The 12,026-nt window shown below is 49.1% G+C and overlaps 1 protein-coding gene across 1 annotated transcript; it reads right to left on the bottom strand.

Moving 5' to 3' along the window:
• Positions 1-2,297: 2,297 nt before the first annotated feature.
• On the bottom strand, positions 2,298-10,974 carry PIGO (phosphatidylinositol glycan anchor biosynthesis class O). Its single transcript, XM_004372302.2, has 11 exons — positions 10,930-10,974; positions 9,639-10,179; positions 8,877-9,020; positions 8,559-8,682; positions 8,080-8,239; positions 7,712-7,891; positions 5,940-7,464; positions 5,140-5,346; positions 4,702-4,922; positions 4,015-4,085; positions 2,298-3,861 (listed from the first exon to the last, which is right to left on the bottom strand). The coding sequence occupies exons 2-11, from the start codon at positions 10,147-10,149 to the stop codon at positions 3,732-3,734; spliced, it is 3,273 nt and encodes a 1,090-aa protein (XP_004372359.1). The 5' UTR covers positions 10,150-10,179; positions 10,930-10,974; the 3' UTR covers positions 2,298-3,731.
• Positions 10,975-12,026: the final 1,052 nt, after the last annotated feature.

Below are 12,026 nucleotides of genomic sequence, written 5' to 3'. Positions count from 1 at the left end.
TTCCATCTTCCTTATTCATTGTCCAGCTTTCCCATGCATATGAGGTGACTGAAAACGCCACGGGCTTGGGTCAGGCGCACCTTAGTTCTTAAAGTAACATCTTTGCTTTTTAACACTTTAAAAGAGGTCTTTTGCAGCAGATTTGCTCAATGCAATGCATCATTTGATTTCTTGACTGCTGCTTCCACGGGTGTTGATTGTGGATCCAAGTAAAGTGAAATCCTTGACAAATTCAATCTTTTCTGTTTATCATGATGCTGCTTATTCACCCAGTTGTGAGAATTTTTGTTTTCTTTATGTTGAAGTGTAATCTGTACTGTAGTCTTTAATCTTCATCAGTTAAGTGCTTCAAGTCCTCTTCACTCTCAGCAAGCAAGGTTGTGTTATCTGCGTAACGAAGATGGTTAATGAGTCTTCCTCCAATTCTGAAGCTATGTTCTTCTTCGTATAGTCCAGCTTCTCAGATTATTTGCTCAGCATACAGATTGAATAGGTATAGTGAAGGATACAACCCTGACACACACTTTTCCTGATTTTAAACCACGCAGTATTCCGTTGTTCTGTTTATGTACAGGTTCCGCGTGAGCACAATTAAGTGTTCTGGAATTCCCATTCTTCACAATGTTATCTATAATTTGTTATGATCCACAAAGTCGAATGCCTTTGCATAGTCAGTAAAACACAGGTAAATATCTTTCTGGTATTCTCTGCTTTCAGCCAAGATCCATATACGTATGGTGAAAAAGCCCAAGAAAAAATGCTCAACATCAGGAAATGCTAATCAAAACCACAGTGAGATGCCACTTCAGGCCCACTAGGATGATTAGAATAAAAAAGACAAATAACGAGTGTTGGCAAGGATGTGGAGAAATTGAAACTTCTATACACTGCTGGTGGGAATGCACTATGGTACAGCCATTTTGGAAAACAGGCTGCCAGTTGCTCAAAAGGTTAAATTTAGGGTTATCATATGACCCAGCAATTTCACTTCTAGGTATATGTATCCAAGAGAATTGAGAACAAGTATTCAAACAAAAACTTACACAAGAAGGTTCATAACAGCACTATTCACAATAGCCAAAAAGTGATAACAATCAAATAACCATCAACTATTGAATGGATACATAAAATGTGGTATATTCATATAATATTTCAGCCACAAAAAGGAATAAAGTACTGATAGATACTACAACATGGATAAGGCTTGAAAACATTAGGCCGACTGAAAGAAGCCAGACACAAAAGGCCACATATTGTATAATTCCATTTATATGAAACGTCTGAAGTAGGCAAACTCATAGGGACACAGCAGATTAGTGGTTGGCAGGAGTTGAGGAATGACTGCTTAACAGGTACAGGGTTTCTTTTTAGGGTGATGAAAATGTTCTGGAATGAAGAATAATGATGTTTGTACAACACTGTGAATGTACTAAGGACCACTGAATTGTACACTTTAAAATGGTTAAAGTGATGAATTTTATGTGAATTTTACCTCAGTTAAAAAAAGGAATGAAGTACTAATGCATGCTACAACATGAACCTTGAAAACATTATGCTAAATGAAAGAAGCCAATCACAAAAAAACCACTTGTTATATTCCATTTATATGAAATGTCCAGAATAAGCAAATCTACAGAGACAGAAGGTAGATTAGTGGTTACCTAGGACTGGGGATGAGGGTGTGTGAAGAGGCGGGAAGGTGACAACTAAAGGGTATGGAGTTTCTCTTTGGGGTGATGAAAATGTTCTAAAACTGATTGTGGTTATGGTTATACAACTCAGTGAGTATACAAAAATCATTGAATTATATGCTTTAAATGGACAAACTGCATGTGAATTATATCTCAAAAAAACTTACAGAAAGAAAAAACCTGAATTGTGGTAATGGTTAAACTCCATAAATTTACTAAGATCATGGAATTGTACACTTACAATGAGTGTATATTATGGTATATAAACTGTACCTCAAAAAGGCTCTTTAAAAAAAGAAAACCGTGTGGAATGGGCTCTTTGATGTGAAGTAAAAGGCAGGGATGTAATTAGGAAGAAATTTTAGTAGTGTTAATCAATACTAACCTATTTTCCTCTGAAGAATCAGGAGAAACAAATAGTGGTTGGAAGATCAGCAGAATAACCTTTGGCCTTAGGCAAGGGGACCCCTGCAAAAAAAAAAAGAGGGAGCAGTGGCAGGGGAGAGGTTGCGGGGCTGAAGCCTGACATCCTTCCCATGGTACTAGGGATGGAGAAGATCCTTTTTTCTTCTCACAAAGGCACCGTCTGCTCACCAAACTATGCTTGGGAACTGTGCCACCAGAAGCAGATACGGAGCAGGCGGCGGGCTTTTTCTAATTCTTCTTACAAACCAGCTGGGGCCTAACTTCTCCCCCTGCATTATTAAATGTTTCCACCAGGGTCACCAATGACCGACCCTCTAACTGCCTGAAACAGCACACACTTTTCTTCATCTTTCTATTTGACCTCTGTAGCACTTGGGACTATTGGTCATTAGTAATTTAATTTGAACTCATCCCTTAGCTACCATAGCAGTGACTGCTACTTGGCTTCTTTTTCCTTCTGCCTGTTCAAAGGCAGGTGCTGCCCCACGGTTCTAGCATCTGTCCTCTACTTCAGTGGTCTCATCTTCTGCCCTGGGCACTCTCAAGCCTCAAACCCTAGTCTTAACCCAGCTCTCCAGAGCCTCTTCTGAACTCCTTTGACAGACATCTCAAAAACGGTTTCATGCCAGCCTGCATGGCAGGAGCAGTAGATTAACAGTTTTGGCTTCAAGTCAGGAATAATCAATGGGACAAGGTGGAATTCTGTCTAAGATGGACAAGTAGGTCTAATAACGGCAGCACAGGCTGGGAAGCTAGGGAAGCCTCTGAAGAACAGAAGGGCAAGGGGTGTTCTGGAGTGAAAGGACACAGCAGAGGAGGGGACACAGCACTATTTGGGGCTTCAGACAGTGAAAGGAGTAATAATGAAAGCCCTAATGATTGGGAACGGCATTAGGATAATGATGCCCAGGACTTCTAGAAGAGGCTGAGACTAGGATTAAGGGACCACAAGAGAAAAGGTGGAAGAACCTAAAGGTGGGAACTGGTCCCACAGAAATTCTCCCTACTAGTGCCTCACTGCATGATAAAAAGTCTTTTCCCCCTCAAGTCTGTGTGCTCCATGATGCCTAGGCTTGTCTTTCCAGCCTTCCCCATAGCTCTGTTATCAGCCAAAGCATAGGAACTTAATAAAATGTGTTGCATGGCAAAGAAAAATGGCATGTAAGATAATAGGAGTGATTTGGGAAGAGGTAGGGGCAGTGAAATCAGCTAACTCCAGCCATTTCCCAAAGGTTCTCAGGTGTAGCAGGCCTAGATAAAACAACAGTGCCTGGTTGGAGGGGAGACTCACCTCCCCTCAACCCCTATGGGAATAGTAGGGGTGCCCCCACATCTCAGACACACATATTTATGTAATTATTTTATTCCACTTTGGAGACCACCTCACAGTCCCTCACATGCATCTAAGACAGGAGTCAGGGATCTGAGTCAGGGACAGGAGTCAGTGAGTCTGAATTATAAAATAGTGAAGTCCCAAATGCCAGCAGCCTCTGGCTGCATGGTGGTAAGAGGTGTAGCAAAGCATCTCTTGCAGATGATCCAGCATCCATACTGGCCAGGCTATATTGTTCTCCAGCTCTCTCAGTGGTCAGGAGCCAGCTCCTGCAGCCAAAGCTACCTCTGCTGGGCCAGAACTAGCTGTTTGAACCAGGAGCTCACAGCACCATCTACTCGCATCACCAAAGCTATGCCCAGGAGAAGTCCCACGCTGCTCACAATGAAGCCCACCGCCTCAAAAATAAACCTGCAAAGAAAGGTGGAGAATCTCAGGGGATACTGAAGGCAGATCTAGAGCCTCTTCCCTACAGAGGTAAAGCCATGTCCATCCTGGATATTCATACTTTGCTCCAAGCTTCTCCCTCCCCACCACCTCTACTGCTTATGCAAATCCACTCACTTGGGGGCAAACACCTTCCAGACCATGAGATGTCTGCGGAGGATGAAGGCTGCCAAGGCACAGGCCAGAATCTAAGGGAGGAAAGGAGGAGCCAAGTTACTTGAAAAGGGGAGGAGGATGCTGGGCAAAGAAGAGTTGCTGAAGGTCCCTGTGAAGAATGGAAGGAGGAGGAAAGCAATGAGTGTCAATGGAAAAAAACTCTGTGCTAGGAGTTAAGGACCCAATTCTTATCCTGGCCCAACCACTGACTCACTGTGTGACCTTAGGCAAGTTACTATCCATCTGTGATGCTAACTCTCAGGCTCTGCCTTCCAGGGTGGAGGAAGATGTCGACACCACACCTTCTGCCTCTGGAGGACAGGAGGATCCATGACCACAGCCTGGGAAAGAATCCTGGCCATCACCTCAGTTTTTCCAGTCTGTGCACTAATATAGTAATCCCCAAATGCAACCAGCACAGTCCAGATCTAGGTTGTGGAGAGGAAACAACCTAAGACTATGATTCAGGAGATCCAGGCTCAAGTCTGAATATTGCCATTTGCGTCTGGTAGCCTTGGGAAACCACTTCACTCATCTGTACGTCAGTCAAGCCTCCCTCTCAGAGTTTTAACAAAGTATGAAAGAGAAAATGTGACATACACACACGAGAAAAGGTCACTAACTCCCTGATCCCTCCCCTGCACCCACCTGAACACCAAGGACAAAGAGGTACTTGAGGCCCAGCTGCAGCAGCGCTGCACTGAAGTGGTGAGGTGCATTTCGTAGCCGCATCTCCATCAGTGGCTCCTCCTCCTCCTCCTCCTCAGGCCTGACTCTGGTCTCAGCTTCATTCCTTGGGGTCTGCCGCCTCTTCTGGGGCCCATGACTCTCACACAGGAAGGGCCAGAGCAGGAGCAATGGGCAACCTACTGCCTCAGAAGAGGACAGGACTGGAGTCAATGAAGGACCCAGAGACAAGTGCCCCCTGGTTCCCAACCACCCTGGCTGGCTCAGACTCCAATGAGCCTAGGTCAAGAGGGGCCAAAGATCCATCAAAACTATATCTCCTCACTCAGATCCATGGGTTTCCTTTCCTTCCACAAAGCCAGAGTAAGCAATGGAAGTAAGGGAGAGATAAGAAGGTACCTGCAAATAGTAGGTGGGAGGCAAAGGTGTTGGCTCCCACCAGAAAAGCAGGCAGCCAGATGGAGGAGCCATGACCTTCTGGGAATCCTATGAAGGCTGCATGCCAATGGATGGCTGGAAAGACAGGCTGGTGGCCTGTGGAGTAGAAGGTCTGTGTGGCCATGAGGGCCCAAGCAGAAACCGCCTGCCATGGCACAGTAAAAGGACCTGGGGGAAGAAATATGCCTCCTTACAGTCACATCCCATTCCCCAATGCATAGCCAACTGCCCTCTGAAAATACCCTTCCACTAATCAGTGTTAACTCTCACATAATACATGCTCATCACCCTGACCTCCTTACAGTCAACACTCTGTTATTCTAATTCCCTCTGTGACACAAAGCCCCATCACCCTAACCTGAGCCTCTGAACCCCACTGTAATCAGTCTCTTTCTCTCTTTCATTTATAAACAGCTTCCTATGCTATTCATTATACATTCATAATTCATCACTCCCATCACTGGGAATCAGGAAATTGGGTCATTGGGATGTAGCAATACCAGAAGAAGTGAGTCTTGGAGGACTCCTTGTGTCCCTTCCCCATGAACCCTCCTAGCCTGGGAGTCAGCAAAAGGGATCAATTATTTTGGCTATAGCAGATGAGAGGACATCAGGAAGACCTTCCCAACTGTGTGGGGCATAAGACCCTGTGTCAAAGTGAGGAATCTGAGGAGTTCCACCTCTCTGAAAATAAGAGGGGCTGAACTCACATCACTATCACTACTGTCCTTGGATGAACAAGGGCTGAGATATATATTTACCAGGGGTGGTGATGGGTATCCCAGCAGCAAGCAGATGCAGGAGAAGGAAGCTCTGCAGAAACAGAAGCAGGAACACAAGACTGACACGCTCTGCATGCAACAGCAGAAGTGGGAAGGCCAACAGGGTGAGGGCCGTGACCATAGCAGCTGAGTAGACGCTCCCCAACTGATAAGCAGCCACAGTCAGGGGGCCCTGAGAGTTGTTCCTCTCTAACTGGCCCCGGAACACCTCCTGCATGTGTCGGTAGATTTGAGGGGCCACGTAATCCAGGTCAGCCTGAGAAGTGGGGGGGCCTAAGAAGGGAGTGAGGACAGTCCTGGTCCTTGGGGCACCCATCCCAGCCTTCACCAGCACCGTCACAGGCCTCCAGAGCAGCAGCATGAGACCTGAAGCGGCCAACCCTGCCACAGCCCGAGGCAGCACAACTGATGCCCCAGCAACCAGGGCCCGGAGACGTGGGGGTGCTTCATCTGCCCCTGATGCCAATGCCCAGTAGGCAGCAATACCCAGGGCCATGAGGGGCAGCCCCCAGCGCACAAAGAGCACAGGGGGCTCGGGGCTCTTGAGATTACCATAGCGGCGAAGCCACAGGCGCACAGAAGCTAACAGGGCCACCAGTGCTCCCACACAAGCACCATACCACAAATTCTTGGCTCGACCACCCACCATGGTAGCCAGAGGACTCAGCCAGGGAGAGGAGCGGCAAGCAGGTGTCTCTTCAGGGCAGCGATGAAAGAGCCCAGCTAGCCTTGTACATAAAAGCAACCCGACCCCAAGCCCCAGGGCATGCATGCCATTGTGCCGTGGGGGAACTGCTGGGGTCGAAGGGCCAAGGCGGGGTATTGCAAGCAGCTTAGGTGGCAGCAGCTGACCCTCCCAGTGAAGTTGGGCAACGAGGAGCAAGATGAGTGAGCCCAGAAGGAAGGGGGTGGCCCTGGCCTCAGCTATAACAAAACTATCAGAGAAAAATGCAGCCCAGCGAATGAGCAGGAGAAGTAGGACAGGCCCAGGGATGGGAAGTAGGGCTGCCAGGGGCCTTCTGGCCCCCCAGCCAGCCCAAGCCTTCCACAGAAAAGGCAGGAGTGAGCCCACTGCCGCCACAGCCCCTAGGACCACTGGATCCAGCTTCAGCCCAGCAGTTGCCAGAAGTCCAGCATATATTATGGTCCCAGCCAGACCCCAGGCCACAGATAACCTGTGAGAGTGGAAAGGGAAACCTTGGGATGTTGCCCACTGGGATGCCAGCAGGCAGAAAAAGCAGGCAGCAGCTAAAAGAGTGGCACCCCCTGCCATGCGGACCAGAGAAAACTGAGCCCAAGACTCGATGCACATGGCCCGAGCTCCCCGCAGGAACTGTTGCAGCTCAGCTATCACAGCCTGCAGTGCTGCCTCAGCCCCCTGAGGGCTCTGCAGAAGCCTCTGGTAGTCAGCAGAGGCCTTGGAGAAGAGGCTCTGCAGCCGCTGAAGCTCCTTAACTTGGAGGTCCTGAGTAGCGGCTGAGTAGGTGTGAAGAAATCGGGACACCTGGCAGAAAAGGTCAGAGGCCAAGGGGGAAAGGTCAGAAATAGAAGTTGGGACAGAGGTTAAGGGTAGATATTACAAACGGGGGAACCTAAACTCTGTCCAGGATGGGAGAAGAGAGGGACAATGGGAGGGGAACATGGCTAAGGAAGGTGGGATTAAGACTGTACAAAGGACAATGAAGTGGGTCATTATGCTTCTCATATAACTACTCTAGCTCTGTCACCTGGAAGTCCAGCCCCTTACCTACCTGCTGGGCATTGAGATGGAGAGCTGAGGCTTGGGCCATAGCAGAAGTGTGGGGCTGGGAGTCCTTGTTTCCTGAAAACAGCTCAGTCATCACCTCCCCGATGTTCCCAAATGGAATAGGTAGGCCCAGAAGTAGGGCCAGTGTGGGCACAAGACTGACTTGAGGAACCACCTCTGGCTCCTAGAGGGAAAGCACAGAGTCAGTGTTGGGGATGGAAGGTACTGGGGCCTAGGTAGGAAATGAGAGTAGGGGATGCCCAGGGTCATGAACTGGGGGGCCTAAAATTAAGAGATCCATGAGGGTACTGTGATCATGATGTGGGCTGAATACCTAGAAACTGGTAAGACAAGGGACACCCCAGGCCTCACCTCTGGCGGGACGCTGGGGAAGAGGGCTGTGGGGCTATACAGAAAAAGTGCAGCCGAGACCTCCAGCTCACTGTCCCCTCCATGGTCCCCATTCATGGTCATCCCGTGGTCCCCAGCCACCACCAGCAGTGTGTCATTCTCCAGACGCTCCACAAGGCCCCTGGGGGCCAAGAAACGTGTCAGGGAGTAGAGACGGATAAAGATTTTTTCTCAGGGGCCCGTTCACCCCCAGCATTGATTTCCATTAGTAGGTCCTAGACCTTCGGCAAGGGGACACCCCATCTGCTATGACCTTGCTGCCCAAAGCTATACACTGAGTTACTAAAGGTGGATAAGGCCCCTAACTTCAGAAAATAGTCTGGAGAAGACAGAATTCAGAAAAGAAAAAGACTCCAAGATAAGGATTTTTTCTCCGGGGGCCATATATGCTGAGGTTCTCAGACACAAATTCACTCCCCCAGCCGATACCCAACACTCACTGGATCACCTGGTCCATTTGGCTAAGTTTCTTGGCCATCTCAGGGTGGTGAGGGCCATGCTTGTGGCCACAGTGATCCACACCCAGGAAGTGAGCAATCAGCACATCCCATTCACCACTGTCCACTGTGGAGGGGAGAACACTGAGCACAGGGGACTAAGGTCCACATGTGAACCCCAGCCAGGCCTCGACAACTCTCCTATGTCCAGGGACACTAACCCAGGCCCTTGTGCCAATGGGAGGCTCAGACTTTGTGAAGTGAAGCAGCCCTCCCCAGACCCTCCGTCTGTGCCAGGTCTGCCTCTGGCCTTGTGCTCACTGGTGGGGTAGAGGTGTTCCAGGATGCCATTGTCCACTGTGTGCAGATCTCTGACATTGAAGGATGGGAAGAAAAAAGCTTGGGAGAAAGCTCCGGGGAAAAGGTCTTTCCAGGTATCATCTCCCATGAAGACCACACGCCTTCCTGCAGGGACATGAGAGGGAGTCAGAGCAGGAAAAAAGAAAAGAGGATCTTTAAAGACTCATCAGGAATCTCAACCATTCACTCTAAGTCATAGCAATTATACCCACTAACTCCTTGTCCTTCAAGACCTGGTATTTTCTTTCGGGAAGGTTTCCCTGATAACTCTACTCCACCCAGACCTCTCAAGCTTCATTCCTGTAGAATGCTCTGCTAGTTCTGTCCCTGGGTATCTCTCCTGCTGTTTTTCCTGGGTGCATCCTGCTTTTCCCAAGTCAATGAGTACCTGTGGACAGAGCCTGGATCCCTCTGCTCTCTTCTCCACACTTGCGAGGGTACCAAGCCCACATCTCCTCCTCTTCCCCTGCACTTTACTGAGAGTTCCCCAAGAGTAAAACCAATAGTCCATGCAGATTAGAAGCTCCATAAGGACAAAGCCCAGATCCTCTCTTCTTTATCCCCTGAACTGAGCTCCCTGCATGCAGGGACCTATTCTCTTTCTCCTCCTGTCCCTCTCACAGCAAGTCAAACATGTGCTGAGCACCCAAGGCTGTGGCTCCCTGACTACAAGAGAAGGAATCAGACAAAGTACTCCTGGCCTCCCAAAGGGCCCAGACTGACCTGCACCGGTGAGCTGCTTAATGAGATTGTCTTCCACTATGGCGTGGCTGGCAAAGTTACTGCCAGCATCAATAAAGGTAGGCAGTGAGCCAGTGGTGAGGGCCTTGAGGCGCTGCATGGTGGTGGTGGGAGGGTCAACCTGAGATCTGTAGAGCCGGCCACGGTGGGGCTGAATCTCCAGGATCCTCTGCAAGGAACTCAGTTTGCCCAAGAAAGGCAGGGATGCAGAAGGCTCCCCAGGCATGTGTGAACTTTGGGGCTGGGCAAAGTCGAAACGCAGAGCATCTATCAACACCAACACAACCCGGGAGAAACGGGAAGCCATCCAGCAAGCCCCGGGCTCCCCTCGGTGCCCCAAAGGCAGGGGCTCAGGGCCTGGGGGCTCTTGGCAGCTGCTATGATTGGTGAGCTCCAGACGGGTGAGCAGAAAGCCACTGGTGAAGAGGGATATGCCGGCATAGAAGAGGAAGCAGACCCAGGCCAGGAAGAGCAGCACTGAGACCTTCTGCATTCTGGTAGCAGCTGGGGAGGGAATTCATCACTAGAGGGTGGGGGCAAGGAGAGAAAGTAGTGGATATTTCAGTCCCTCAATCCAAAACCCAACTAGAATTACCTCCTATAGGAAGTCTTCTAGAAGATAAACAGTCCCAGAGGCAACCCAATGCAATATTTCTCTTAACCAGTTCTGAAAGTGAGGTCCACAGATTATGCGCATCGACCTGGAGAGACTGTTAATGCTGGTTTCCAGGGCCCACCCTAGATCTACTGAATCAGGATTTTTGGTTGTAAAGCTTAGGAATTTGTACATGTACTCCAAGAGATCCTAACGCTGAAAAAACAGCCCACGAGGCAAACTTATTTCAAGTGGCTGACTGCTCTCTGCCAGAGTCTCTCTGCTTCTCTCCTCGACAATCTCAACACCCCTGGGGTGGTCAGGGCTCCCAGCCGATGGGGAACCCGAGCCAAGGAGACGGCGCCGCCTGGCGGGGACCGAGAGGACAAGGGGAGGAATCACGCTCCGCTTCCGGACTGCCAAGGTCCCAAGGAGACCGGAGGCGCGACCTCCGCGGGTCTCCCGTGAAGCGGGGCAGGTGCGCCGGGCTGAGAGCCCGTTGGGCCTGGCCGGGACCCAGGCGTCCAGGCGGCTGTGCCTCCTCGGGCAGCTACCTGACCTCTGCCTGGGCATCCTGACCCCGGTACTGGGCACCTCAGGCTGCAAGGGCTGGAGAGGGTCCCTCACTTCGAGGTCAAGGGGCCTAATAGGGTTCTCGGAAGACCCTAGCTAGCTCACCTGGATCGGCGCCCGGAAGCGCGGCAGAGCCAGGGGCCTGGCACCACAGAGGCACGCAGGCTGGACAGAGCGGCCCGCCGGGGACTTCAACGCCATCTGCCGGCGCCTCAAACGAAGTTCGGCAAGGAGCGGAGGGGTGGCAGAAGGTCGAGGATTGGAGGGGAGATTACGGCAATTTAGGGGGAGATTTGGTGGGTGAGGGACTAAACTAGAAAAAGAGTTTAGGCAACTACTATCCATTCATGGTTAAGACTAAGAGCAAGGCCTCTGGAATTAAACTTGGCTTGAATTCTAGCTCTGCCATTCACTGTCTTTGGGCATCATTTAACTGCGTCTGGCTCTTTATCTGTAAAATGGTTATAAGTAATACCTATTAACCCCTTCGGCTTAGCTGACTCTGATTGATGGATTTTATTCCTCCTCTCAAAACCTCTTACCGAGTCCCCGAATAAATAAAGCATTACTCAAGACGAAGAACAAGGTAGGAGGCCTCACACTACCTGATTTTAGAACCTATTATACCGCCACGGTAGTCAAAACAGCCTGGTACTGGTACAATAACAGATACATAGACCAGTGGAACAGAACTGAGAATCCAGATATAAATTAATCCACCTATGAGCAGCTGATATTTGACAAAGGCCCAAAATCCATTAATTGGGGAAAAGACAGTCTCTTTAACAAATGGTGCTGGCATAACTGGATATCCATCTGCAAGAAACTGAAACAAGATCCATACCTCACAACATGCACAAAAACTAACTCAAAATGGATCAAAGACTTAAATATAAAATTGAAAATGATCATGGAAGAAAAAATAGGGACAACGCTAGGAGCCCTAATACACGGCATAGACACAATACGAACCATAAGTAACAATGCACAAGCACCAGAAGAGAGACTAGATAAATGGGAGCTCCGAAAAATCAAACACTTAAGCTCATCAAAAGACTTCACCAAAAGAGTCAAAAGACAACCTACAGTCTGGGAGAAAATTATGGCTATGACAAATCCGATCAGCGTCTAATCTCTAAAATCTGCAAGATACTGGAAAACCTCAACAACAAAAAGACAACCCAATTAAAAAATAGGCAAAG

This window comes from Trichechus manatus, unplaced genomic scaffold (assembly GCF_000243295.1).
Source record: "Trichechus manatus latirostris isolate Lorelei unplaced genomic scaffold, TriManLat1.0 scaffold00016, whole genome shotgun sequence".
Classification (NCBI taxonomy): domain Eukaryota; kingdom Metazoa; phylum Chordata; class Mammalia; order Sirenia; family Trichechidae; genus Trichechus; species Trichechus manatus.
The sequence above is the reverse complement of the archived record's forward strand: the minus strand, read 5'-3'. Positions and strand labels throughout refer to the sequence as shown.

Excerpts from the sequence above, each read along its gene's own strand:
- PIGO (XM_004372302.2), bottom strand. The coding sequence starts at position 10,149 with ATGCAGAAGGTCTCAGTGCTGCTCTTCCTGGCCTGGGTCTGCTTCCTC. Across the intron at positions 9,021-9,638 it reads TAAGCAGCTCACCGGTGCAG|GAAGGCGTGTGGTCTTCATG; the intron begins GTCAGTCTGGGC and ends ATGTCCCTGCAG. Across the intron at positions 3,862-4,014 it reads TGGAAGGTGTTTGCCCCCAA|GTTTATTTTTGAGGCGGTGG; the intron begins GTGAGTGGATTT and ends CTTTCTTTGCAG.